The sequence below is a fragment of the Coturnix japonica genome, chromosome 4, assembly GCF_054131305.1.
Source record: "Coturnix japonica strain WE chromosome 4, WE-NBRP24, whole genome shotgun sequence".
Classification (NCBI taxonomy): Eukaryota; Metazoa; Chordata; class Aves; order Galliformes; family Phasianidae; genus Coturnix; species Coturnix japonica.
Window position 1 is genome coordinate 49841367 of NC_140666.1, and position 26769 is coordinate 49868135.

Sequence of the window (26769 nt, forward strand, 5' to 3'; positions counted from 1 at the left end):
TGGCAGGCGGCAGGGCCGCACCCGACGGGCGCTGGGCCCCTTGGCTCCGTAGTGCCCGAGCATCGCCTCGTGCCAGCGCGGTGCTCCCCTGGTGAACAACGCGGGGCACGCAGCCCCCTCAGGTATAAAGAAAGAACAGAACCGTGAGCAGGGCCGCCCCGTCCGATGATGATGCTCAGTGCTGTTCACATCCCGACACGCCGTGACGAGCTCTGTCCGCCTGAGGATGGGCGGCCCCGCTCCCCTCGCACTGCGGTTCCGGGCCCTCCTGATCCCCGTGTCTCCCCGTGTCTCCCTGCCCGCAGGTCCCGGGCTGCGCTGACCCACGTTGCAGGAGCCGAAGCCCCGCCCGCCAACCTCCGGAAGGCGCCGGGAGCGCCCGGAAGCGGGAGGAGGCGCCGCGGCTGCCACGTTGGAGCGGCCGGGACGGGGTGAACGGCGGGCAGAGAGCGGGTACAGCCCCGAGCTACAAGGTTTGTCGCCTCCTTTGGTGCCCCAAATGACGCGTGTGCTCCCGTCCATAACCCCTCGATAACTGGGCTCGGGGCCACCCGCCGCCTGAGGGGCCGTACAGGCTGTTGTGAGGGGAACAGCCTGGTCTGATCTTGTGTTTAATCGTTGTTTTTATCTTTCCAGCACGATGAAGCTGAAAGAGATCGATCGCACCGCCATGCAGGCGTGGAGTCCTGCCCAGCAGCACCCCATTTACCTGGCGACTGGTGAGTTATGGGGGGCTGTTGCTAAGCGGTTCTGGTGGGAGGTTATCTGTGCTTGGAAGACTGTTGTACGGTTCCTTTGGGGCACAGAAAGGCTGACGCTCACAGAGCTTTTCCTGTTGGTGCTGGTTACTAAAATCCCCTGCAGGGGTCTGTGGATAGAATTGCATAAAAACACATTAATAACTAATTTAAAAGAGAGTGGTTCTGTCTCAGGGTCCTTTCTGTGAGGATGGTGGTTTTAATGTCTCCTCTTGTGCCAATCTGCTGTGCAACATCTCCATCTCATTGGTAATCGTGTTCCTTTGCAGGTACGTCAGCCCAGCAGTTGGATGCAAGCTTCAGTACAAACGCTTCCCTGGAAATATTTGAGTTGGACTTATCAGACCCTTCGCTGGACATGAAATCGTGTGCCACTTTTTCTTCTACTCACAGGTAGCGGTAATGGGGACTGTTGGCTATGGTACATGCCCAAAGAGTGATGCGTGGTGTTTGACTGCAGGTATTTAGTGGGGTGGCACCTGGGTGCCCTTGGTGCTGGGGACAGCTCAGGTGTCATTGTGAAAGAACTAAACTGGGGCTCTCAGGTGCTGCAGGCAGCTTGTGCACTCCCTGACTTCACTGTGCTGTTAGATGGGAGCTGTGAATGTGTCTTCTGACCCCAGGGTGCCCCTCACATTCTGCAGAAAGCAAGATATAACTGTAGAAACGATCCATTTTGTACCCTGGCACATCTTGTTTGCACGTAGGTGCTTTGAAGGAATTCAGTTGTTGCAGCAAACTGGGTCATGTCTTGCATATGGTGTCATATGTCCCTATGCAGCTGTAAAGCTGTGCTGCCCTTACAGCTTTGGGTAGTTCTTAGCTCTTTACCCTACACTCCTTGGAAGCCGTGCCGCTCTCATCTAAGCGCCACGTGTCCTCCTGCATAGTGGTTGCAGTAGCTCTCCAGTAGCCACAGCAGTGGTTGCCACTCGTCACAGTGGAAGTGTAGGGTAAGTAGAGAAGAAGGTGACAATTTTCATCACTGTTGGAGCAGATCCATGGCTTTTTCATATGAGCTTCAGGGGCAGCATAACCAATTGTGGTGAACTGAAACTGTGAGCGGAGCTGCAGGCAGTTACAGCAAATCCCCAGTATGTCCAAGTGACTGCTTGGCCCTCACAGAGAAGCAATTTCTATCTCCCATGCTTCTTATATGAGTGGAAATAACTTTAGCTTCATTCTCCATTAACCACATCAGTAATTTAAGACCTAACAGTATCAGGTAGTTTTACCGGATGTGGTTTCCTGGGTTTGTTTAAGTTTGGTTATCAGATGCAGAGGGATTGAAATGATGGCTGCTTTTGCACACATTGAGACTGTGGCCCTGTTTACAAACATCTTCCTGGTTTGAGTAAACAGCTGTTGCAGTGGCTTATGCAGGAGGAAACACAAAGTGTTGTGCTACTGGCTTTGATCTGTGTCATCTCTGTAGCGATAATTCCCTTGGCTGCTGCTGGGGCTTGCCCATCAGTGCCCTGCAGTCATTGCTTTTGTAATATGTGGGGAGGTGAGGAAGAGCCAGCAGAGCCACAGACTGCCTGAAGGCCTGAGCTGTGGGCAGAGCTGCTGTTGATACTCCTTAGTGATCCACTGGCAGCAGAGTGAGGAGTTTGAACCTGGATTTTGCCTTTTCTTAACCCATTTGAAATATAACTGATACTTTTCAGAGCTTACTAACTGGCTTTTGCTTTACTGGGTTTCAAAATACACTTCTTAGAGGCAGTATGCTGAACTCCTTTAAGAGTGCTTCCTTTGAGTGTTTGACTTTGCCCCCAGAAAATGACTTACAAATTAAATGGGCAGGTGGAGAAATAGACAGAAGATGAATGTGGTAACAGGTTCTGTTACTTGTCCTCCCATGGAAAATTTCTAGGGGCTGTTATAGAACCGTATCTTGGAAAGGGCAAAGTGCAAAAGGAAAACGATTGCACGATTAATTCATTTTTGTTCCTCAGACTTTTCTGCTTTCTTTTAGGATACTTAAGGCCTGTTGAATGTTGCTGACAGTACAATACTAATCCTCTCTGTTGATTGTTCCATTTCTTCTACCCTTGCCTAGTTACACGCTGAATTACAGAAATCAGGATACCCAGAGAAAGGGTTTGCCTGATACCATAAAGTAGCTCATCAGTGTGGTGTAATCTTTCTGCTTGCCTAACATCTGTGATGTGGTAGTATGTTGTTATATGTAGAAGAAACATGCTTTATGTGGTCGAATACCCAGGAATGCCGTCTTGTTTATTTAACAAGTTTGGTTTGAAGGAAATATGTGTGGGGACTTTTTTTGTGCAGTGACACGGAGGCTTGAAAGGGCTTGTGGAAGTGTATTTGATTCTTCTAATTCAGCTTGGGAAATAGATAGCGGTCCAAGTGACGTGTTTCTGATGTGAGTAAGTTATTTGCTGAGCATCTAGTTCTACAGATGGAATATTTGCACTTCCAAGAGCACTGATGAGGAAAAGGCTTGGGAGTTCTTTTCCAGCTCCATCTGTTTTTCTCTCCCTTGTACAAACAGCTGCCCACAGATAGCAGAGGCTCACCTCCAGGCTTATTGCTCGTATTATGGTATTGGATGGCTGCAGCCTGTGTCTGTCTGTCATGCAGATACCACAAGCTGATCTGGGGGCCTCACAGCATGACCGCAGGCGAGAGAGTCTCTGGAGTCCTGATTGCTGGGGGTGAGAATGGGAATGTCATTCTGTATGACCCAGCTAAAATCATAGCTGGAGAATCCGAAGTGATAATTGCTCAGAAGGACAAGCACACGGGACCAGTGAGAGCACTTGATGTCAACATGTTTCAGGTGGGTTTTTGGTTGTTGTTTATCATGTTCAGTCATGGATGAGTGGCCTGTTTTAACAGATTGTTGCCATACACAGCTCTAAATATTGTCACTTGGAAAAGGGAGTCAGAGCAAATACACTGTGGTGTGGCCTCTTAAGGCAGAACTCTCAAGCTTTTCTCACTTGCTGATGAGAGTTTAGTTGCTTCTAGATTCAGCGGGTCAGCTTTTCCTCAGCCCCCCACCAGCTGCATGAGAACTGAGTTGATTTTGTTTCCTAAATAACGCTTCTGTCTATACACACTTACTTTTAGCAAGGCCACCCTTTGTTCATTGTGCCTTCTCTGAAGAGCTTCCTCTCTTTCTGTCCCTTATGAAGTAAGGACTTGCATGTCAGCGGCTGTAGGATGCAGACAAAGGGTGCTCGATGCCACTAAACCACATCACACTGCCTGGATGTTTGCATCCTGGCCACAGGATTGGGCTGGAGGCTCAAGTGCCATGTTCCCTCCAGCCAGCCCTGCCCTGGGGCAAAGTGCTGCTTCCCCATCTGCTCTATCCTAGAAATGTCAGCACTGGGCCCTCTGTGGCTGTAGCTTCTTCACATGTTTGCCATGCAGCGGAGGAACCCTCAGTGAGACAGAAATCTTATTCTTGGCGCACTGGTCTGATTTGGTGTGGGTAGTTCCTTTACTTACTTGGCATTTATCTTCAATCTCTGGTGTTGCTGCTTTTCCCTTAAGAAGAAATTGGCACAGACTTGTCGGTCTGTGGCTAAGACTGCAAAAGCTGGTGCTGAAAATACTCTTACCATATTTTAACGTGTCTTACAGACTAATCTGGTGGCCTCTGGTGCTAATGAGTCTGAAATCTATATCTGGGACTTAAATAATTTTGCCACACCGATGACTCCGGGAGCAAAGACACAGGTACTAGATAGGTATTCATGAAATACTGCAGAGTAAACTAATGGAAAACACGAATGTTACTTAGGATGTGAGCTCATTAAGACCGACAGCTTTGAAGCTGCCTGGGGGTGGGGGAGAATGTTAAAATTTAACTTGAGTATCAGTTAATTGCAATTAACAGTGAGCTGCATTTCTGGCAGTGTTAGTTACAGGCTATGTGGTAAAACAAATAATGAATACCTTCATATTAATGTAAGTAAAACCAAGTTCCTTTGCTGCATGTTGTTCCTGAGTGGCTTTAGTTTGTTTTCATGTGGTCATTTTGAAGGAAGCTTGCTTTTGTTAAGGATTCCTGTGTAGGATTTTCTGTGCTGGGAGGTCTGTTTTTAAGCTGTGCAGTCTTTTAGTCCATGTGCTTATTGACTTTAGGGAATGCAGTGCGCCAAGAAGGGCTGGGTTAGCATTGCTTTTCCGTTCTGGTGGAAGGAAGTAGAAAAGCTAACAAACTTTCCCCACTCCTTAAGACCTCATTTTGGAAAGGGTGTGACAGGCTGTGCTGTTTGTGTGGCAGCCTCTTGAAGACATCAGCTGCATTGCGTGGAACAGGCAAGTCCAGCACATCCTGGCCTCCGCCAGCCCCAGCGGACGAGCTACCGTGTGGGATCTCAGGAAGAACGAACCTATCATCAAAGTCAGCGACCACAACAACCGGGTGAGTTAGCTCTGGCACAACTGCATGGGTACTTATAGGGATGTGCAGGTGGCTTGGATGTCACTGGCAGAGCTTGGCAAGGATAGGTCTTGGTGATGGAACATCACAGAAGAATTTAACCCATGAGCTGATTACCCCTACTCCCATATGCTTAAAGCCATCACACCTCCCATGCTGTCAATACAGAAAAGAGCCCACTTAGCTTGTGGAGAGTGAAATATTTGTATGATTTGTTATAAATGTGAGTATTGCTATAAAAACACTGAGGGTGTAGCAAGTTCGGGATAAAATTTACATATGTGTGCTCCTGAATGAGCTGCTTGGTCACTGCATTCCTGCTCAGATAAGCTTCCTAACTTCATATTTTACATATCTGTTCCTTGACGTAATAGCAGTACAGTAAGCTGTTTCCACTGTGTAATTGTAATGCTTTGATGGAGCACTCATGTGATGATACCCTCTGCGTAATGATGGCTTTTATTAAAATACCAATAAATACTAAAGTAGTGAAAAAACTCTGTTCAGCTGCTTTTACAGTATTCTTGGATTAAAACAGTTACAAACAGGTGAGCCTTCAGGATCTCACTCCAAGTCTCGCTCGTGGAGATGAGGACAGTATCCCAATCTCAGTGCAGTCAGAAGCAACATCCAGAAGTACAGCTGCTAATTGGCATCTTGAGATTGTGTTTTCCTTGCAAATCTATTTACACTGGTGGCCTTCTGTCCTTTAGCACTATGTGGTTACCCTGTGCTGTGGCACAATGTTATCCCTTAGATGCACTGTTCGGGCCTGGCCTGGCACCCCGATGTTGCTACCCAGATGGTTTTGGCTTCGGAGGATGACAGGTTACCCGTGATTCAGATGTGGGACCTTAGATTTACCTCCTCTCCACTGCGTGTTTTGGAAAGCCATACGAGGTACGAGACGCTTGTTGCGACCTGCTGCTCTTTAATGTTCACACTGTTTATGACTATAGCAGTTAGTTCATCTCACTGTTTGTGTGGTTCCCTACCAATGCTTGCTTAGGTGGAGCCACTTTCCAGCAGCAAGCAGTGTTGGATACTGCTGGCTGGAAAGGGAATGGGCCTCACATTAAAAATAACTTTAACTGAAGTTCCTGGTTTGCTTCTGTTCTGTTTGAGAAGCAGCTGGACTGCAAGGTCGGCAGTAGATTGATTTACATAAAGAGCAGCAGTGTCTGTGTTGCAGCTACCGCCAAAACTGCTGCCAGTGGCTCAGCTGATACAGATTTTCTGCTAATAAGAAGCTGTCAGACTTGATAATCACTGTTTCAACCTATTAGTTTGCATGAAATGTGTTAATGATGGTACAATCAGTCGAACCATTTGAGTGGATTGGTAACCATATCTGCATACAGAAGTGTTGAATTTAATTTTATTTAATTGAATTTTATTTATGGTGACTGTACCTTTACAGCTACTCATGCAAAAAACAGAGGAAGGAGTGGGGAGGACATTTTGACGTAGACTGCTCAGCTACTGTAGCAACTTGCTTACAAACATGCTGTATCACCATTTTGCATTTGTATTAATCTGTTTCTTGGTTGTGACTTCTCACACAGGGGTATATTGGCCATTGCTTGGAGTATGGCAGATTCAGAGCTGCTACTAAGCTGTGGGAAGGATGCCAAAATACTGTGTTCAAACCCTAACACGGGCGAGGTACTGTATGCACATCACTTACTGAAGAACTGTTTGGGGGTGTCATGGTGTTATGTAAAGTAACAATTTAAGAGCAGTTGATCTGTTTTCAAGCACTTTCACTAATTTTTGCAATATGGACTTCTTGCTTGTTGTGTGGGCAAGATCATTCTGCAGACAGGGAGAGATGTGCTGTCAGAATCCAGACTTGGCTGCAGAAGTGTAAGGCAAAAGGTGGGATAGCAGGTGTGTGATCCAAGCTGGATCCTGAGCTGGGGAGCTCTACGTTTGGGTGACTCATACTGTATAGTTTGACGTAAAATAAAAACCTTTTCCTGGGAGACAGTGAAGCAGTTACTGCTTGGCCCCCTCAGCAAAACTTTAGTAGACAAGCAAAGAACAAATCCTTTCTTTGAGATTAAATGTCTCTTGTAGTGTTAAACTTGTCTGTTCTGGGCCAGGAGAAACTGCTGGGAGCAGCATAGGTTTTAACTCTCCCAGTTATCCCCCAGAACAGACTGCCTTTGGAGCCTGGGTGTGTTCCCATGTTTTGTGGATGAGTTACCACGAGTTCCAGCAGCTCATCACAATGCACAGAGCCAAGTCAGTAGCTGCACATGCAGCACAGAAATACACTACCTGCTTAGCTGGCCATATGTGGAATAAACAGAAAAGTCAATGGGAATAGGAGATAAAGCAGTGGTGTGTGTTGTTGGATTGTCACGTCCTGCTCATTGTCACATTGTGTGTATTTGGTGACATGGGGGCTGCTGGGGAGCAAGAAGAGCAGCTTCGTCTCTGGGCACACAGGAAAGTTGCTGTTGCTGCTCATGGTATTTCATATTCACTCTGATGTACCAGACTTGTTTTTGCTGCCCAGGTTCTCTATGAGTTGCCCACAAACATGCAGTGGTGCTTTGACATCCAGTGGTGTCCCAGAAACCCTGCCATCCTCTCTGCAGCTGCATTCGATGGACGGATCAGCATTTACTCTATCATGGGAGGCAGCACAGATGGGTTGAGGCAGAAGCACGTTGACCAGGTACTGAGAAGCATGAAGCTAAGAAAATGGTTAGAAAGGGGATAAAGCATGGGTTTGTGGGTAGCCTTTGGAGGGTGTCCCAACTGTGTGCTTGCAGGAGTACTAATCTGCTGTAGAAAAAAGAAACAGTTCAGTTTATTGGAGATGATGTCTCACTCTAGGTTTTGTGGTTTTTTTCCACCCCTTTTTATTTTCAAAGCTTTCATCCTCATTTGGGAACCTTGATCCGTTTGGGACAGGACAGCCTCTCCCACCCCTGCAGCTTCCCCAGCAGACTGCACCACAGAGCGTCGTTCTGCCCCTAAAGAAACCCCCCAAATGGATCCGGCGACCTGTGGGAGCATCGTTCTCTGTGAGTAGGGACCGTGTCTGGGCACAGCTGGCCAGGCAGGAGGGAGATACAGGTAGTGGTGGCACCTGCAAAGCACATCTGAAACAGGGGAATTTGTCATTGTGTTCCACATCATGAGAGTGTGCCCTGTTTGCTGGGGTGACGGGAGATGCTCAAAACAGCATCTGGACTGGGCATTTGGACAGCATGCCAGCAAAAGCATGACAAAAATGCTTGGAGAAAGAAATGGGGAGGCATTGTGTTGCCCAGAGGCACTTCTTTCTGTTTTGGAATTGAGGGCTTTGCTTTTACTTGTGTAGTGTTTGCTTTGAATAAACAAATGTATTATTGGAAGGGTCAAGTTGGGCAACTAGCTGAGATTTCAGTCCAGTCTGTAGGCATTATATGGCTCAGCGTGGAGAAAGATAAGTAGGTACGCTCTGATGGAAGGTAGCAGGAGCCCCTGAAACAGCACACAGGCCTGGGCTCCTCTCTCATTGTAGGAGTTGCAGAGAAGCTGTATGACAGGCAGGCAAGGCCCTGCTTTTCATGAGAGCGGGGTCATTTGCTCTTCAGCTCCACCAGTGCCTTGCTTTCTGGACTCTGAGGCTGTTTCCCAAGAGAATTCATAAAGTTTTCTAGGCAGACAGTCTATTTGAAATGGATTGCTGTGCCAAAGTACTGCCTTTATTTTTATCAGTGTGTCTTCTTATTCGTCATCTCATCCGCAAATTAAATGCAGCTTTTCTCCTCTCAAGTAGAAGCAATATTGCCTAGCCACTGATTGATGTGTCTTTTTATAAGTTTATTTCCTTGTCCTGGTTTTCCAGTTTGTTAGCCTCTTTCTTGGCCATGCTTTTTGTAATTCTCACTTTGGTCTGGCCTGTGTCAGTTGACTTTAAGCTATAAAATGAAATCGTATTCTAGGCACCATTTAATGTTGTTTTTTTTTCCTTTCCTTTCTGTTGGTTTTATTTCTTTCTAAATTTCAATTCAATTCAATGCCGAAATTGTTTGAATTTGTAAACAGGCTGCTGTAAGTAGGGTACACATGATACTTGAGCACCTATTTAATGATGCATAGGGTTTTTTAGTGTGTTGTGGGCTAACCCTAGTAAGCCCCTGAACCTCTTTTACCTGCCCACTGGCTCTCTTACAGTTGGATTAGGTACAGAATCAGAAGGTTAAAAGTGAGAAAACTCATTAATTGAGATAAAGCCGGTTTAAATAGATAAAGCAAAAGCTGCATGTGGAAGCAAAGGAGGAAGGAATACGTTCACCCCTTCCTACTGGCATGCAGATGTTTAAGCATTGAAGAAGCAGGGCTTCATCATGCATAGTGGGTATTTGGTAAGAGAAATGCCATAACTCAAGATGTCCCCCCATTTCCTCCACTCCTTGCTGGAGGGGGAGCTTGAGACACAGAAGACTCTGATGTGGTGTAACTGTCATGTAGCAACAGTTAAAACAGGGGTGTGGTGTCAACGCTATTTCGATCACCAGTCCAAAACATAGCACTGCATGGGCTGCAGTGAACAAAATTAACTGCTGCCACACCTTGTACAGCACTGTCATAGCACCAGATACTCACAGACCCATTTCTCAGGTCTCACACACACTTATCCAGCGAGCTGCTTTATTGCATGGGAATGTGGGGTGGTGATACAAGCTGATATTTGTCTGCTGAATGATCATTTATGTATCAAATGAAAACACGTGCGTGTGTTATGTATGCGTAGTTTTTTCACACATATCCAAGTGTGTACTTGCATTTTTACATGCTCTGCTTGTGTCTTTATTCCAGTTTGGAGGCAAGCTGGTTACATTTGAGAATGCCAAGCCTCAACAGCAGCCAGGCATTGATCAGCAGCCGCAGCGTCACTATGTCTATGTGAGTCAGGTCATTACAGAGAAGGAGTTCCTGGCACGTTCAACCCAGCTGCAGGAGGCTGTGCAGTCTGAAGGCTTTGTCAGCTACTGCCAGAAGAAAATCGATGTGGCCCAGGCTGACTTTGAGAGAAACGTGTGGGCCTTCCTAAAGGTAACAATAGAGAGCAGTCCAGGAGTTTTCATTAACAGGGAAAGTCATTGCAATAAGGATTTCTTCTCCACATTACAGTGTTCTAGCAGAAGAGATGTTGGGAATGATGAGTGTGGACTCTGGTGCCTGTAATCTCTTTTAGTAGGGTAGCCCAACAGAAAAATGAGGGTCCTTAGAGCCTGAGGTCTTTGTAGGCTTCATAGGTGACCATGAGAGCAACAAGGACTTGGAAGAGGCATCCTCTGTTTTTGTCATTCCCTTTCACTACATCTTTTAAGTGCTTCACTGTTTACTATGAACATTTAAAAGATCCCAAATGAAGCAGGTATGCACAGTTTACCTGCAATAATCAGATTGAAGTCTTGCCTACCTGCTCAGATGCTCAGTTCACTGAAGACCTTGTTGGGTTTTTGTTTTATTTTCCTTAATGCTTTCTTGTCAGTTGCTGGCTCTCACTGATTATGTTTTTCAATTAAGTGAAAAGTCAGTGGGTGAGTGTATGGAAATCATGCATTGCAATCTAGTCTTCTTTTTTTTGAAGGTGAACTTTGAAGAGGATTCACGTTCTAAATATCTTGAGCTGCTGGGATACAGGAAAGATGATCTGAGGAATAAGGTAAGCGTGCCTGAGAGCTGTGCTTGTGTTAAATACTTTGCTGATGGATTTATCTGCCAAGTACAGCCTTGTATAATCAAGGTATTCATTTATGTGTGGGATATTGTAAGAGCCATTAGTGATAGCCACAGGCTATTCCAGCACAATAAACTTCTTTCTACAATGCTGTTTTCAGTGTGTTTCTCAGCAGGTAGCATTTGTCAGCGTCTGAACTTTCCTAATAGCTTGTAGATACAAGTGTTAGCAGTGCTGCAGGATCTTCTGTACAAACATGGCAGACTCGAGTATTTGTGTTATTTGTGGAATTCCTTTGTATCAGAGAGGACTGAATATCTTGAGTAATTTTGGAATTCTTACAGCAATCGCAATTTGCTTTAGGCATTTTGTTAGTTAAGCCATCTTGGAATACAGCTCTACAATGAGCTGTACAAAGCAGCCAACAGACTTCACAGTCCATTCTACATCTGAGCTTCCCATGAGAAATTTTTGCCCATCCAGAAGCTTTGGTATCTGATATGATTTGTCCATGTGATTTGATTGAAGAGACACCCTTATTTTGTATCACCGCTGAATCTGATCTGTTCTTAGGCTTTTTGATTCAGGAACTCATAAGCCATGAGTGTCTGACTTTTTGTCTTACCTGGGCCATATTGAGTGTAGAGGAAATTGTCTTGAGCTGCATGTAAAACATATAATACAGTTAAATATATAGGAGCAGAAAATTTTCATCAAGAATATGAAGCCAGCAGGTCAGACAGGTATGCTGTAAGCATTCTGACAAGCCTAGAATAGTCATTTTTTGTGTGGGATGTCACTCATAATTAAGATAAAAGAAAACCGAGATCACACACGGCTACATTTGGAAAGGCAAAGTCTGAATTATCAGGAAGCAATTTCTATTTCTTGGAAATGGAGGTGGAAGAACATTCTTAGCTTGGTGGTGTGATGCTGCACATTGTGACTCTTAGCTGCTTGCAGTGCTGAGCTCGGGAACTTGTCAAATGCTTTCCCAGTTGTGATGGAATGGTTTTGAATGTCTGATTTATTGCTATTGTGTCAAGCTAACATTTTGTTTTGAAAGCATCTCCATAAAAATGACACTGTTTACCAATTAAATGCTAAACTTAGGATTATAGACAATGTTTTTGCTGGCAGTTTGTCCTTGGATCTAAACTTTTTCATTTATCATTTGTCTTACACATATGATCAGAAATGGAAGAAAACAAAACACAAGAAAACAGCTCCAACTAATATATCTTCTGCCTATATTTTAAATTCCATTCATTACATTTCATGCAGTTTTAAGGGCCCCAGAATGAATCCGGAGTCATGATTTGTCTTGGCAAGTGGTAAAAGCTGGGAATTTGAACTCTGATGTACATTGGAAAGTCCTACCACAAGGCCACGTGCCTGCTGTGTCTGGAAACTGCTTTCAAACCAGTTTGTTGCTCCAGCAAGATTGTTACTGCTACGTTATTCCCTCCTCAGGGCACACAGAGGGTTTCTTCATGTATGCTCTGATATTATTTTTATTAGTGTGGTTTCCAGCAGCCCTAGTGAGGTTTGAGGCCCTCAGGTTAACAATAAAAGGTTTAAAGGCACAGAGCAGCTCTTGTTTCCATCAGAGATTGGGGTGCACAGGGCTTAGTTGTAATTCCATCACCAGACTGAGAAAATGGCTCTAACTTCATGTTAACTGTTTTGCAAGCAGCATACCAGCTACATTTATTAATTGTGGAGTCTGAGAGTAGTCTGTCTCTAAAGGAAAAGGGCACTTCCTTAACAAATCTTGGTTCTTTTCAGATTACATCAGCTCTGAATCTGAATAAAGAGTGTTGTGCAGATGGCGAACTGGGAGAGGTAAGCAAATGAATGCACATTCAACTCCACACATAGTATTAGAGTGCCCCAGAATAAGTCGGTTTCAATCCAGAGCATGATGAGTGGCTGCATTCAATAGGATGAACATCTCTGTTTAGAGAAAACAGGACTACTATTTTCCCCTCATTTCCCCTTGTTTTTTAGCAGCAGGCTGTCAGTCCCAAGATATCAAGTCCCAAGTCTCAGATATCCTTCCCTCTTGCTCTTTTGCTACCTGTGTGTAGCCTTCTGTTGCAAAGTATGTTCCTGTGAAGTTGTGCAGAGCTTTGCCTGCCTGCCAGCTGGTGTCAAGAGCAACACAGGCTTTAGGGGTAAAAACAAACAAACAGACTTGGGAATGTGCATCTGTAATGCTTTCCTGACTGACTAACTCAAAGGATGCTGGTGCTGCTTGTGCTCTACACAATCTGGATGTCACGTGTAGCTGCCTAATGGTGGGGGGAAAAAAAAGGCTACACATTCTTAAGCAACTAAGCTGAGAAGTTTTACCATGCAATAGCAAAAAGCAAGGAGATAGAGGGTTTCTGCCATGTTCATTGTATTTGTGCATATACTGTCAATTCGTTTCTCTGCTTTGCAGACTGGCTCTGACTTTGATGAGAAGTTGGCTATTCTCTGCAGTGCAAATTACTTCTTTCTTTCTCTTGTCTGGCTTTCTTCTTTATTGTGACATCTTCTCTTTGCTGAAGGCTCCCACAGAATCTGATGTGCCTTTACTGAACAAAGGGGATGAAGGCCAGACTGCAGAGGAGCATTTCTTGGGAGAGGTATCTATTGTCCTCTAGACTAACCCTGTTGACCTCCTGTGTATTTACTTTGTTACTCTTAAGAACATTTCATCTTTTTGCCTTTTTTCCTGCTATTATCTGTGGATGTACAAGTGTTATTGAGAATGAATAATGTGTGGGCTCTTGTTAAGTTCCATGGGGTTTTCTTATCAGTCTTGGCCAACACTAGAATAGATTTTGGTGGCGTTGAAGGACAAGTTCATTTTGTAACAGTTCAGTTGGCACCAGAGCCAAGGACTTCCATCCACTCTCATTTTTCACTCTGACATTTACCTAACACGTACTAAATGATCTCCTACCACAACTCTAATGAATTTCTCTTTTAATGCCTTTCCTAACTGCTTTCTTCTCTCCCTCGGGTTAATAATTACCAAGCAGTCGGCTTATTACTGCTCTGATTCTAGATACAACCTTTTGCAGTAATGTAGCTGTTGTGGTGGGAATATCAGTTCTCAGCATCACTCTCACTGGCATCCCAGTGCCAGCCCGTTTGCACCTGAAGGGATAAAGTGCAACCTTGGTAGCACTGTGGGAGACTGTTACTGCTGGGGGCTGTAAGTGAAAGAGAAGGGAGGATATATCTGATCTTCTGGTGGTTGTTTTGCCTTGGGGGGTTTGTGTGTTTGTGGGCCTTGGGTACACCTGTACAAAGCAGTACCCAAGAGCTGGGTGGTATTTGTGGTTGGTGGGTGGGCTGGTGCACTTCTGCTTGCATAAGCCTTTGATGACAGTAGATCAGGTTGTTTCAGTGTTATTCCTCCCCCCAGCTTGGCATCTGTTGTAGGAAAAAACAAGACCAAACCAAGAGTGCTTGTATAATGGCACATTTACACACACTGTAAGTCTTTTGATAAATCTAGGATTTTCTCAGTGACTTTGTGCAGTCACTAAAGGAAGCTGATGCTCTTCTGAGTGAATGACCCTTTAGATGACTGGCAGTCTGGAGGTCTGCCTTACCTTATAGTGCAAGAGCCGGGTTTTTAAGGCTATGTGTGTGTATTCCAAAAGTATATGTGATCTCAAAAATTTTGCTTTTCCTTTCCGTTAGAGGGCCAAGGACAACAAACAAGAAACTGAAGACTTGGGATCTGCAAGGAAGACTTTTAATATCTCTGTCAGTGGAGGTATAAATATATATTTATATATATAAATTTATATTTAATTACATAGGGATTATACCTTTCCTACATCAGATTACTTTGCAGACAAGGTTATGGCAGAACTGGATGGAATCACCAGCTGTTGCTTTTTGAATTCATTTTATACCATCATTTGAAAATGAACTGCTCTCTTGCAGATGTGGATGGTTTGATTACCCAGGCTTTGCTGACTGGTAACTTTGAGAGCGCCGTAGATCTCTGCTTGCACGATAATCGCATGGCTGATGCCATTATCTTGGCCATTGCTGGTGGACAAGAGCTGCTTTCTAGGACACAGGAAAAGTACTTTTCTAAGATACAGAGCAAAATCACCAGGGTATGTATTTCTGCTAAGAGCCAACAGGCACATAGGCTTTTGGCAGCCTCTTTTTCACCTTATAAGTTTTCCTGCCTTTTTATAGGTCAGAGGTAAGCTGATAAATGTTCAAGTCTTCTACACAATCTCAGAGCCCAAGTATTAATACAGTTTATTGGTAAGGAAAGAAGAGGCACAGTACCTGGATGGTGCTTTCCTAGAGCAGGGCTGACTGCTGCCAAAGATGGTCATTTCAGGAGTTTGGGCACCCGGCCTCACAGGCTGCAGCCCAGAGGTAGAATTCTGTTGGTCACCATCTGTGATCCAGTTTCAGACAGGAATAGTTGGCATTTTTAGTAGCAGATGAATGAAAAGAGGAAAAATCTCTGCAGGTTTTCTCTGCCCGTTTAGCTATTTTCCTGTGGTTGGCCTAAACTTAGGAGAGCTTTGTAGTGGATGGTGGATGTGTTCTTTACTGCAGTTCATCCTATGGAGAAAAATGTTTTCATGGAGAGTTGAGCTGTTATCTGTGCTAAGAAGTGAGTGTTGACCTTGCAGTTGTTTATAGTTGTTGTTCAGGTGTTTGTTTCTTTTCCGGTCCCAAATGTCATGCCTACTGTTTGTTCAGCTGTTTCTGAGCTGAAACTCTTGGCATGACAAGGGCTTTGTTCACTAAATAGCAGCACAGCTGCCAAGTCTGCCTTTTGTGAGAAGCAGAATCGCTGGAAGCAAAGTTCCTGATGAAAGAAACCGAAGTTTTGCTTTTGGTAATTGTGAAGAGATGACTCGAGTACATGTGTGAAGGGTAGGGGCACTAGAGCCAGCTGAGGGGTATTGCTGCTAATTGGCTTCTTGCTTTGAGCAGGGCTCTCAACTGCCTCTCGCTTGACACCGAGAGCTTAAAGCTGAATAAAACAGTGAACTTCACAAAAAAATGCTTCTTGCTGGGCTTTGTGTAGAAGGTCTGTGGCTCAATATTTGGCATAATGCATCTTCATCTACAAAACCAGTGCTGAAGAAAGACCATCTGCAGCAATCCCAGCTTGCAGAGATGTCTGTATTTTGTTGCACGTTCTCTAGTAAGAGTAATTGGCCTGTGATACCTGAGCTTGTTCTGTGATTTTTCAGTGGCCCCCTTTGAGAATAAAGTTGACTCTTGTGGAGCTTTTGACTTGCAGTACCACACCTGCCACAGCCCTGGTTACACTTGAATATTCAAATTGTACTGTATCAAAAGAAATGCTACCAAAATCTTAACTGTGGTCTCTTCTTCGGCTCCAGCTCATCACTGCAGTTGTAACAAAGAACTGGAAGGAGATTGTGCAGTCTTGTGATCTACAGAATTGGAGAGAGGCTTTGGCTGCTGTGCTCACTTATGCCAGGCCAGATGAGTTTGCAGCCCTTTGCGGTAAGGAAGCCTTGCAGACTAGATGATATTTATCCCACTTACTACAAAACTCTGCATTTGCACTGTTGTTGTCCTTCAGGTAAAATGCCATAATGCAAGGTGGGATCTGCAAAGTGGTTAACCAGCATTGTCTTGACTAATGTTTTCCTTAGATCTCCTGGGTAACAGACTGGAGAGTGAGGGGGACAGCTTGCTGCGGACACAGGCTTGTCTCTGCTACATTTGCGCTGGCAATGTGGAAAAGCTTGTTTCCTGCTGGAGCAAAGTTCAGGATGGAAACAGCCCCTTGTCTCTTCAGGTCAGTACGTCCATGACAAAGGATGTTGGAAGTAATGCATGGGGATCATATGGCACTTAAATCAAATGGCTGAGGGTAGAGCTTTGTTCATAGGATCATAACTGTTGGAAAAGACCTCTAAGATGATCTATTCTGACCCCATCCCATCCCCACCATGCCTGCTAACCATGACCCTCAGTGCCACATCTCCACACTTCTTGAACACCTCCAGGGGTGGTGACTGTATCGCCTCCCTGGAGACAATAGCTGTGTGTATATCAAGATGCAAACGTTTTGATTCTGGAATGGGTACTTTTAGCAGAAATAACTTGTAATATGATATCAGAAAATGTGTTGTGAAACAAAATAGCCCCAAGGTCTGCTCCATTGTTGGTGGTCACACTAATATACTTCCTGTGTAGAGGGCCCGTAGGTAGCTGTAGCACTAAGTGTTTTTATAAAGAAGTGACTTTGAGTGTTCACATTTTTGGTGATAGATGCACTTTGGACGTTTCTGCTTTTGGAATAGATCACTTAGACATTACAGAGGAGGAATCTAATAAATGATTTAAATTGCAAGAGAAGCCGTGGGAAGGTTCATATGAGTGTTTTCTCCAGGGGTTTGCATGTATGAGGTTTGGTTTCCGGCAGCGAGAGATCATATATAGCAAATATCTTGGGGGAATAGGAGGATTGATGACAGTGAGATGAAGCAGTTATTGAATAATTTATTTTATGGTATAATCTTAGTTTCTTCCATCTGTTCAGGGCCTTTGAAGGACAAGTTTGTGAGAGAACTCAAAGTAATGCTGCCTGGCCATACCCCTCTCTATCTTTAGAAGATTGAAGGAAATGGAATAATTTGAAATTTTACTTGATTTTTCTTTTTCTGCACTTGCAACTTTTTGGAAGTGTCCTACACATCCAAAGCAAGATTTAAAAGAGGGTTTGAACGTTGATGTTGGTAAATTAATGTTTGCAGCACCTTCTAATGTAATGCAGAAGTTTGGGCTTCTCACTGAATGAGAGGGGTTCTGCAGGGTTGCTGAGGAGCACGTTAGCCAGGACCTCCTTCCCCCTGCTCTTCTCATTTCCCTGTTTTCTTTGACCCGTTCTTCTAGGATTTAATAGAGAAGGTGGTGATCCTACGCAAGGCTGTACAGCTCACCCAGGCTGTGGACCCTAATGCTGTGGGGGCCCTTTTGGCTGAGAAGATGAGTCAGTATGCCAACCTCCTGGCTGCTCAGGGCAGTATCGCTGCAGCTCTGACCTTCCTGCCTGCAAACACTGACCAGGTACGTGGCCTTCAGGCTTGATGCTCCCTCTCTGTTGATAGGCCAGCTTTAAGCAAAGATGTCAGTGTAGTGCAGTTATCATTGGAAAAGCCCCTCAGGATGTGCTGGCGGCGCTTTTCCCCCTTGGTGCGTTGACCTTGCTGAACTGGCAGAAGTACATGACGTTGTTCTACCATGTATTTTCTCAGTTGTCATTGCAGACGGTGTCTGCCGGCAAGGCTGTTTTTGTTGTTGTAAGCCAGCCATGTTTCTTCTGCAAGAAGGACTTGAGTCAAATAAAGCAGATCAGGCTTCTGAGACACAAACTTGTTGGTGTGTGGCTGGTAAATCACTTGCTGGGATTCACTGGGTGGCAGTCAGTGCACTCAACCTTCCTTTGCTGTCTTTTTTGCAGCCAAACATTGTGCTGTTACGGGACAGGCTTTGCAGAGCCCAAGGGGAGTTGCCAGCAGGACAGGAGGCCATCAAGGCACCATATGAGAGACAGCCCATGCCCAAGGATCGAGCTGGCCCTGTGGCGGGACAGGTGCCAGGACCTCAGAATTCAGCACAGCAGTACTACCAACAGGTAAATTGATTGTGGTATTCAGTGCAAGACATCACATGCTTGGGTTCTGGAAAATGATGGCAAGAACACTTTGTTTTTCTTTCTTCTGGTCCAAGCTGGGGTTCTGATATGTACCCAGAAAGCACCTTGGGATAATCATTTGTGCTGCTCTTCAGTCAGTCAAGATGATTTGTTCCTTGCCTGGAAACATCTCTTACACCTTGCCAAGCAGCCCGTGGTTGAATATCAGGTTGAAAGCCACTCAGCTAACTGCAAGCATAGCATAGGTAGCACGGACAGCGGGTGGGGCAATAGAACAGAACTGGACATGAGCTGTGCCAGAAGGGAAAGACCTGGTGAGTATGGGACTAAGGGAGCTATGCAGACAGGAAGAGGAGAACCGAGGAGACCCGAGATGGATGTTCTGCTTTTAGCTTCTGGGCTGAGGATGGCATTGCACTGAACTACAAGGTAGGATGTCAGCCACTGCCAGAGTGCAGTGCAGTGGGCAGCTCTGGCTGTGTGAATGCTGAAAGTATCTCAGCACAATGTTAGAGCTGGCCTTCCTATGCAGGAGAGGTCTCCCAGTGCTGCCCTTCAAACACTGCCTGTCAGAATAATGGGATCAGGGTGGAAGAAGGGCTGAAGAGCAATGGGGAGCTGGGCTTTGCTGTGTCCCTCTTTTTATGTCAATGGTTGTGGGTCCCTTTGCCTTTTTTTTGAGGCAGATAACAAGTCAGCATTCAGAAGGGACAAAGCCTTTATCCCATTCATACAGCATTACCTCGCTAATGCAATTACACCTGACTTCATTTGCATCATTGCCAATAATTAATTCAGCTATTCTTTCTTGTATGTCTGACCTTCCTCCTTGTACAAAGCAAGATGCTATGTTTGGCTGTGGAAAGCAGCATGTTACCTCTAGATGGCGTGAGTTTAGCAATGATTTTCAAAACAATGTTCCCATTTCTCCTATGTCCTGGGGAAAGCTATGATTGAAGAAAGCCCTGCAGGTGATTGAAAGCCAGGAGTATCACAAGCCCCAGGAGCACACTGTGAGTGAGTTGCTCTCAGTGCCCTTGGTCTCTCTAGAAGCTCATGCCAAGCACGAGCTACAGCAGGGACTTCAAGCAGGCAGGGCTGTGTCAGAAAGGTGCCCAGTGGTACTTTGGTGAAGCAGAACAGAAAGAAATGACATTTTAAATCCTATCCTTTTTTTTTTTTTCCTTTTTGCTTTTAAGAAAGCAGGTTTGTTGGCTGGTAATGTTTTGAGGCAGCATTTCCTTGATTGTCCCAAATAGGAATGTGCCTTTAGCCTTCAGTTTCCTTTTGGTACGTGATTTTGTGCCATTTTTCATCTGGAAGAAGAAACAACTAATAAATGATAGGGGGTGGACAAATCTTACAGATAACTCCAGTGATAAAAACTTGATGCAGACCTTCACAGTGACTGTTATGCTGCCATCAGCCATACTAGTGTGACACTGTGCAAAGTTGAAGACTTGCTGGAGTTGTCTAAGCTTTCCTTCTGCCTGTGCTCAGGGAGGAAAGGCATTAAGATAGATGTTTGTGCCTATGCATGAGCTTAGTTCAGATATTAACCTCTTAGTGCTTCTGAAGCTCAACGTAATTTGTATTACATGAAGCAGCATATTTGAGTTTAACCCAGGACTTGTGATTTCCAGCAGCAGTTGGTGGTGCTGAGGTGCTGTGCAGCACCCTGAGGGGAGCCTCTGCAAAAGCAAACTGATAACATTAGTTCTGTGAAGCCCTTTTTGTGGCAGACCTGGCTTGCTGGCACGTGTAACATTGCACTCTCTCCACAGGCTGTTGAAGCTGCCTCTTTGTGCTTAATCCTCACTCTGTGATTCACTTCGGTGCACAATGATTTGGCTGTGTTGAATGCACTTTTCCTCCTTCCTGTGATTTTTTTTGGCTGTGTTGGAGGTGCCGGCATGCAAAACTTTCTCTGTTCACTTTTTTGCATCTCGTTTTGTAAAATCCTTTAGACTTTTTTTATTGCTTTGTTTTCCATGATTGGTATTTCTTTGTTCAATTCAGGTTAGAATTGCCCCTACTGTCACTACCTGGAGTAACAAAACTCCCACTGCCCTTCCCAGCCATCCTCCTGCAGGCTGTCCCTCTGACACACAGGTATAACCTTCATTATTCTCTCCGAGCCCCCACTCCACCCTGATAAGTCCCCTGGTGCCGTCTGTGCACCTGACACAGACTGGTGTGGATAGGTAGAAGGAGCAGAAGCTTCCACATGTGCTCAGGTTTTGCTCCTCTTCATCCTTTGTTACGTTTTTTTAATGTATTTTTCACCTTTGCGGAAACAATTGGCTCCAGAAAGTTTTGTGTAGGAGTTTGATGTGACCTGAGACCGGTCCTTAGGATGTTTCAAGCATGATGTTTTTCTTTCCCCTCTTTCCCCTGGATACCAGAAGCATCAGAGTTAATACTTAGTCTTTTAGTTAAAGGTGCTTGCACCTGTGCTGCTGTTGGCTCTAAAAAGGAAGGGAACTTCAGGCCACTAAATGCCACCTGGTCATTTTTCTGTGGGTCTGCTCTGGTGCTGTGTTACCATCACCAATGAAATCCTACTTCCCTCCACTTCTTTTCCTGCTATCTTTTTTCACAGGGAGACAAGCCACCTCCTCCAGGCTTTATCATGCCAGGTGCCGTTAACCCCAGCGCACCACCACAGCAAGGCACATCTCCAAACTACAGCATGTACTCCCAAGCAGGCACCCGGCCAGCGTACCCACAGAGTGAGTAGCTTCATCTCCTTTTCCTCCCACCCTCTGGAGCAGACAGTGGTAAAGGGGTGTCCCCATTTCTCTATCAGCTCACTCCTTGGGGTTCGGGGAATTCCAAGCCAGTCTGACACTCCTGAAGTAACATATGAGGAACACTGCTTTTTCATGGTCCCATACGTGAGACACTGTCAGATGCTGTCTTCTCTGCTGAAGTATCTGTATGCAGCTCTTAAGCTTTAAAGAGACCCTTCTTGGCCACCAGCCCTCCCGTAGGTGTACTGGGGCCAGAGACTTGGGGATGAGTCTTAGAGAAGCAGCACTGGGCTCCCCAAGAGGGACCCACCCATGTCTGCCTGTGGCTGGGACAGTCTCACTGGGGTTGCTGGGGCCAAGGACCTTCTTCTGGCTTTCTGCTCCCCTGAGCAGGCTGAGGTTTTAAGCAGAGATTCTCAGGTGACTGACAGTGTTTTGGAAGCTGAGATGAGGCTGTGCAGGTAAGTGGTGTGAAGGGAAAGGGGCAGGAAGCAGAGGAAGCTTGTTCGTGTGTTCTGAACTTACTGACTGAATCTCTTCTTTCTGTTTGTAGCGTATCAGACCACACAGCAGTACTCTTTTGGAACGGGGGAAACAGCGCTGTATCAGCCCCAGCAGCCTGTTGCTGCCCCCGCTTCAGCCTCTTACCCAAACCCTGCCTCTAACACCAACCCTCCCTACCTGCCCGCTGCCCATCCTGTGCCCTCCCCGCTGTACCCTGGGCAGCCTCAGCCCTCCCCAACAAGCCTGAACCCTGCCTCTTCCTTCCCCCTTCCTCCTTCTGGCGCATCCTTTCAGCATGGCAGGCCAGGACTTCCAGCAACTTCTGTGGCTTATGCGTTACCTACTGGACCAACAGGTACTCTGCCTGCAGCCAGTGACCTTCCTGCATCCCAGAGAACAGGTCTGCGCTTGGATGGGGGGGGGCATGTAGGGTGGGGGGAGGGTTTGGCTTGATTTCTCACTTAAACCTTGCTTACTATTTGTGCACGCTTCATGGTGAGTGCTCTGTGTGTTTTCTTGGGCCAGCTCAAGGCACTTCTGAAACACTTGCCTACACACAGCTCTTCATTTGCCCAAGACATGATGCTGTGGCATCACTTCATGAGTCTGTCGTGTACAGTGGATGAATGGTGGCACAACAATAATCTGTTGAGGCTGACAGCAACACCCGCCGTGTGGCTGCGGAGCAAAATAAATTCGTCAGTGTGCCCCTGCTTTGTGAGCAATGGGTCAAGCTCAAGATTGGCAGCATATTAAATTCAGTTTGCATTTGCAGTGGCATTGGCTCACGTTGACTATTTTTTCCCTAGTCACTTAGTGCAGCGGGTTTTACTGTAGCTGTGTATGCCTTAAAAGGTAATCAGAAGTGATGCAGAAGTGCTTTTAGGTGGCCTCTTTCCTGAATGCTAATCAGAAGCATGTGTGGCTGGGCTGTAGGAGCATGTTTGAGCAGGCATGGTGAGAGCATGCACCCAGCTGAGGACTGATGCCTGCTGGCAGCACCTGTGACTGCCTTGAATGTATTTGTGCTTTCTGAGGGCTAACAAAGCTGTCTCCGGGCTGGCAGCTTGTGAAGTTGCAGCTTTGCATGTGACAGTCTGTGCAGGTGGCAGGAGTGGTTTTTTCCTGAACACGCTTCACATCTAGGTGGACTGGATCTGTGAGCAGAACGAGCACTAGGCGGGATCTCAGGGGTGATGTAGGGATACTGGTAGGCCCTATGGAACCCCATGGGGATTCTGTCACTTGGGTGATGCCGTCCAGAAACAGGGAGAAGAGGTCTTTCGCTCTATCAAGAAACGAAGAGGACCACTGTGGGACAGCTGCAGTGGGCTGTCTACAGCCAAACATGTTCTGTTCTCCTTGCAGTTACCATGCTGGGACCCCACCTGACCCCATGTTACGGGACTGATCTGTATCTCTAACTCAGTGGGATTATTAAAATGGGTAGAATTGTTGGAAAGAGATCCAGGCCTTGGAGGTAGAGCGGCATTGTTATGCAGACAGCATTGCTTCTGTGCCTCCAAACAAAGGCACGGAACAAGAAAATGGTTCTTTCTTATCTGTTTTACTACTGTATTTGCGTCATTGGCAGGCACTGCAGAGATCACTGCACTTCTTGGGTGAAGAGTGAAGTGCTGTAATCCATGTGGTGTGCTTGAGCAGATGAAGCTCTGCATTTTGAGTGATAGAAACTCTGGGTATTAATGATAGCGTGTGTAATTCGCACAGGCTGTGACCTAACACATCTTCCTCGGGTTGTTTTAATAGAAGGGAAATGGAGGTAGCATTATCAGCACTACCCTGCCAGACTGCCTTTCAAACCTAAGAGCTTTCTGTGCCGTGCTTTTTATAATCTTTATGGGAGTTACCAGCATTGTTTTCACTTCTCCCCATAGCTGTAGGGAGAGAAGGCAGCCAAGTGTCAGACCTTCAGGAAACCAAACTCTGGCAACAGTTTTCTGCTGGCAAATACCATGTTTGGGCTGAACTGCAGAGGGGGCTCTGCAAGGTGCACTGGGGCAGGTGTAGAGGTATCTAAAGACCTGATTGATCTTAACTAGAAACACATCTTCCACAGTAGCTGTATTGCTTAGGGGAAGGAGCCTTCATATGAGATCTCAGAAGAGCAGTAATCTGTAGCCAGAAGTAAATCCATAGTTGTGGCTGTTCTGGTGCAGAGCGTGGAGCTGAGTTATAGAATGGTCTGATACAGGAACATCCTGTCTCACATTGTAGATGTGTTTGGTTAAGGGGAGGTAGAGACAATGTGGAATCTTGAATAGCACCTGGCCTTTGAGCTGCCTTAGGTTTAGAGATGAAGGTCTTCTGTCTTGCAAGTGTATATAGCCTCAGTGTGTTAAGCCATGTTTGCATCTTGCAGTCAGCAACTGAGCCCACATTGATTTTTCATTTTCAACTTGTCTCTCTTTGAACCTGCTTTGAAGGGAGTTGGAATCTTCAGGATCTTGCATCTTTATGGAGCTGTGATAGAGAAGCTGTAAGCTATAAACACATCAGAGCGACCTCAGAGACAGGAGTTGTTTAACCCTTATGTTTGTCTTCTCTTTGCGCGATGGTAGACTGTGTGTCTGTTGTATTCTGCCCTTTGGGTTTGTTGTCCTTCCACGTGGGTTTAAAGTGACTTTTTGCCATGCTAGATGCAGGCAAGAGCCTTGACTCTGGCAAATGATTGGCATCCACCTTCAGGTCAAGTCCTTAAAACATCTGAAGAGCTTTCTGGAATAATAAAATGGTGGTGAGAAGAGTGTTGCTAAGAGTAATGGTCTGTCAGTTGTGCTGGCTGTTAGGAGCAGAAAATGAATGCTGGAGGAGATAAGAGAGTGGGCCTGGACTCCTCAACATTTGTTCAAAGCAAGAAGCGCTGATTTACTGCATGGGGAGAGAAATGGAGCTGTATGGGGGGGAAGGCAGACAAAACCAATTTCACGGGGTGGGTTGGATGAATGGCTCCTGTCTCTCAGCTGGCATTTTAATGAGGTTAGGTGTTTTTCTTCTGACTCCTTACGCTTATTGAGCCAAAGTGTGAATGTACAATTCTAGGAAGGATGCTTTATTATTTCTGAGGGAAAACCCTTGTTTTAGTTCTTTGCTTTTTATCTGCAGAAAACCTACCAGCTCAAGACCAGGCCTCTCCCTTGGCAGGTGAACGAGGTACCACCTCAGCTGCAACTGATCACAGCCACTACCTGAAATTAATTGAACGGGCATCAGTAAAGGCATAATGTTCTTCAGAGAACATCAAGTGCAATGCTATTTTCTGATCAGACTTTAATCGAATCAAATTTACAGTTCCTTAATTAAAACCAATAACAACAAATCTGGAGTTTTTAACCACAGAAACAAATGCCGTTGTGTTTTTAATTTCCCTACAAATTGTTCCAGGAAACTCAGCAGCGTGTGAGACTTTCTAATGTGTTCCACTGTCAGCACTGCACAAGTTAGACTTCCTATATCGGAAATACTATGGGATGGGGAGGAGCAGAGCCCTGGGGCTGGTGGCCGTGCTTTCCATTTGTTCACAAGAAGCCAGATGTGAAGGGGGCTTAATTTGTTTTCCATTTGCCCCATCAACACGCTCTGGATGTGAAACTTGTTTAACAAAAGCTCGGGAGAAAATGTAATTTCAGAGCACTCGAGCGGATTGCACAGTGATGTTACGCTCTGCTGTCTGAGGTGAATTGATCATCTGCTAAGTGAAAAACACTGTGGTGAAAAAGTCCATTGAGCGGGGATTTGGTTTCAGCTTTTTGTGGCTCTGTGCAATAAATCCTGATTACTTGGCGAGGCTGCAGTAACACTGACAGAAAATGTCAGCTCTGGGATGAGATAGGGACCATTTCTAATGCACTAACGTGAGCTCTGGTGTGCAGATCTTGCAGCTTTCCTTGAAGAGCAGGTTTGGTGCATTGGACTGGGAATGAATCTGCTCAGACGTGCGCTGTTTTTCAGCTTGAAACAGATTGTCCTTGGTGGAAAAAGCAAGCTGGGCTGCCCCAGCGCCCATACCTGATACAGCTACCTGCTGTAGCTGGCATGGGAAGCCTGGTGTTGTGGCTCCTGGTGGCTGGGTGGATCTGACTTGTGCTGTTGAAAGCTCCTCTTGCCTCTTCTGTTTCCTCTTTCCATTTAGTTTTGGTGGGGAAAGCGTATAAGGGGAAAAAGAAGTGCTCATTCCTAATGTATGGATAGGAGAAACCTTCACAGGTAACTGTGAAGCTGTCTCAGCATATACAGTCTGTGCAGCAGAGCTGTGTTTTGGCCGTGGTAGGCAACTGCCTGCCTTTTCACAGGGCCCATCTGTTTCAAGTAGTTATACTGCAAGAGACGTGCTAGTTAGAAGGAGAACAGGGAAGAAAAAAGGATCAATTCTGCCATGGCAAGGAGCCAACCTGAGCTCTGAGAGGCGTCACTGCCCTCCTCTGAGCTTACTCACAGTCTCTGTTTTTCTTTCTGTCCCAGGACCTCAGAACGGCTGGAACGACCCTCCTGCCCTGAACAGAGCTGCCAAGAAGAAAAAGGTATTCTAGGAAGTCCTGCCTCAAATGATTGAGTGCTGCCCACTTGAAAAGCAGTAACCTAACCTGCTCCGGGGGAGCTTGTTCGCAGGAGAACGAAAGAGAAGGGTTAGATACAAACAAAAGCCACATCTTGTGAACAGAAAATGGCCTTCATGGCCTTCCAACATGCATTATCTCTCTCTCGGAATGTTTATGCCTCTAAAAAGAATGGCGGCTTTGTGCTAGAGTTGTTGTTAATAACAACACAAATCCCTGTTTGAAGGAAGAAAATACTTTGGGCTGTTTTCATTGCTAAAAAGCAGTTGAGTTTTGCCAGAGACGATACTTAAGTGAAATGATGAGGCTGTGCAAATTGTTACAGATTATTGACCACGCTGGAGCTGAAGGCAATTTATCCTGATTAAGGGTTTGACCCTGAGAGAT

The 26769-nt window shown here is 45.6% G+C and overlaps 1 protein-coding gene across 32 annotated transcripts in view; it reads left to right on the forward strand.

The window, feature by feature from the left end:
* Window positions 1-381: 381 nt before the first annotated feature.
* Window positions 382-26769, forward strand: part of SEC31A (SEC31 homolog A, COPII component) — a 31793-nt gene continuing 5405 nt past the window's right edge. For 2 of the 32 annotated variants that reach the window (XM_015861544.3, XM_015861546.3), the window contains exons 1-25: window positions 382-473; window positions 637-719; window positions 1028-1151; window positions 3366-3564; window positions 4377-4472; window positions 5023-5163; window positions 5939-6081; window positions 6747-6846; window positions 7706-7867; window positions 8067-8219; window positions 10003-10239; window positions 10781-10855; window positions 12659-12715; window positions 13426-13503; window positions 14573-14648; window positions 14822-15000; window positions 16261-16387; window positions 16540-16685; window positions 17786-17959; window positions 18354-18527; window positions 20568-20660; window positions 21151-21280; window positions 21855-22205; window positions 24932-24979; window positions 26288-26346. In XM_015861544.3, coding sequence (XP_015717030.2) covers window positions 641-719; window positions 1028-1151; window positions 3366-3564; window positions 4377-4472; window positions 5023-5163; window positions 5939-6081; window positions 6747-6846; window positions 7706-7867; window positions 8067-8219; window positions 10003-10239; window positions 10781-10855; window positions 12659-12715; window positions 13426-13503; window positions 14573-14648; window positions 14822-15000; window positions 16261-16387; window positions 16540-16685; window positions 17786-17959; window positions 18354-18527; window positions 20568-20660; window positions 21151-21280; window positions 21855-22205; window positions 24932-24979; window positions 26288-26346 — 3201 coding nt within the window. In that variant the 5' untranslated portion in view covers window positions 382-473; window positions 637-640. The remainder of the gene's footprint in view (window positions 474-636; window positions 720-1027; window positions 1152-3365; window positions 3565-4376; window positions 4473-5022; window positions 5164-5938; window positions 6082-6746; window positions 6847-7705; window positions 7868-8066; window positions 8220-10002; window positions 10240-10780; window positions 10856-12658; window positions 12716-13425; window positions 13504-14572; window positions 14649-14821; window positions 15001-16260; window positions 16388-16539; window positions 16686-17785; window positions 17960-18353; window positions 18528-20567; window positions 20661-21150; window positions 21281-21854; window positions 22206-24931; window positions 24980-26287; window positions 26347-26769) is intronic. The other 30 variants (XM_015861548.3, XM_015861550.3, XM_015861553.3 and 27 more) reach the window with 22 other exon arrangements.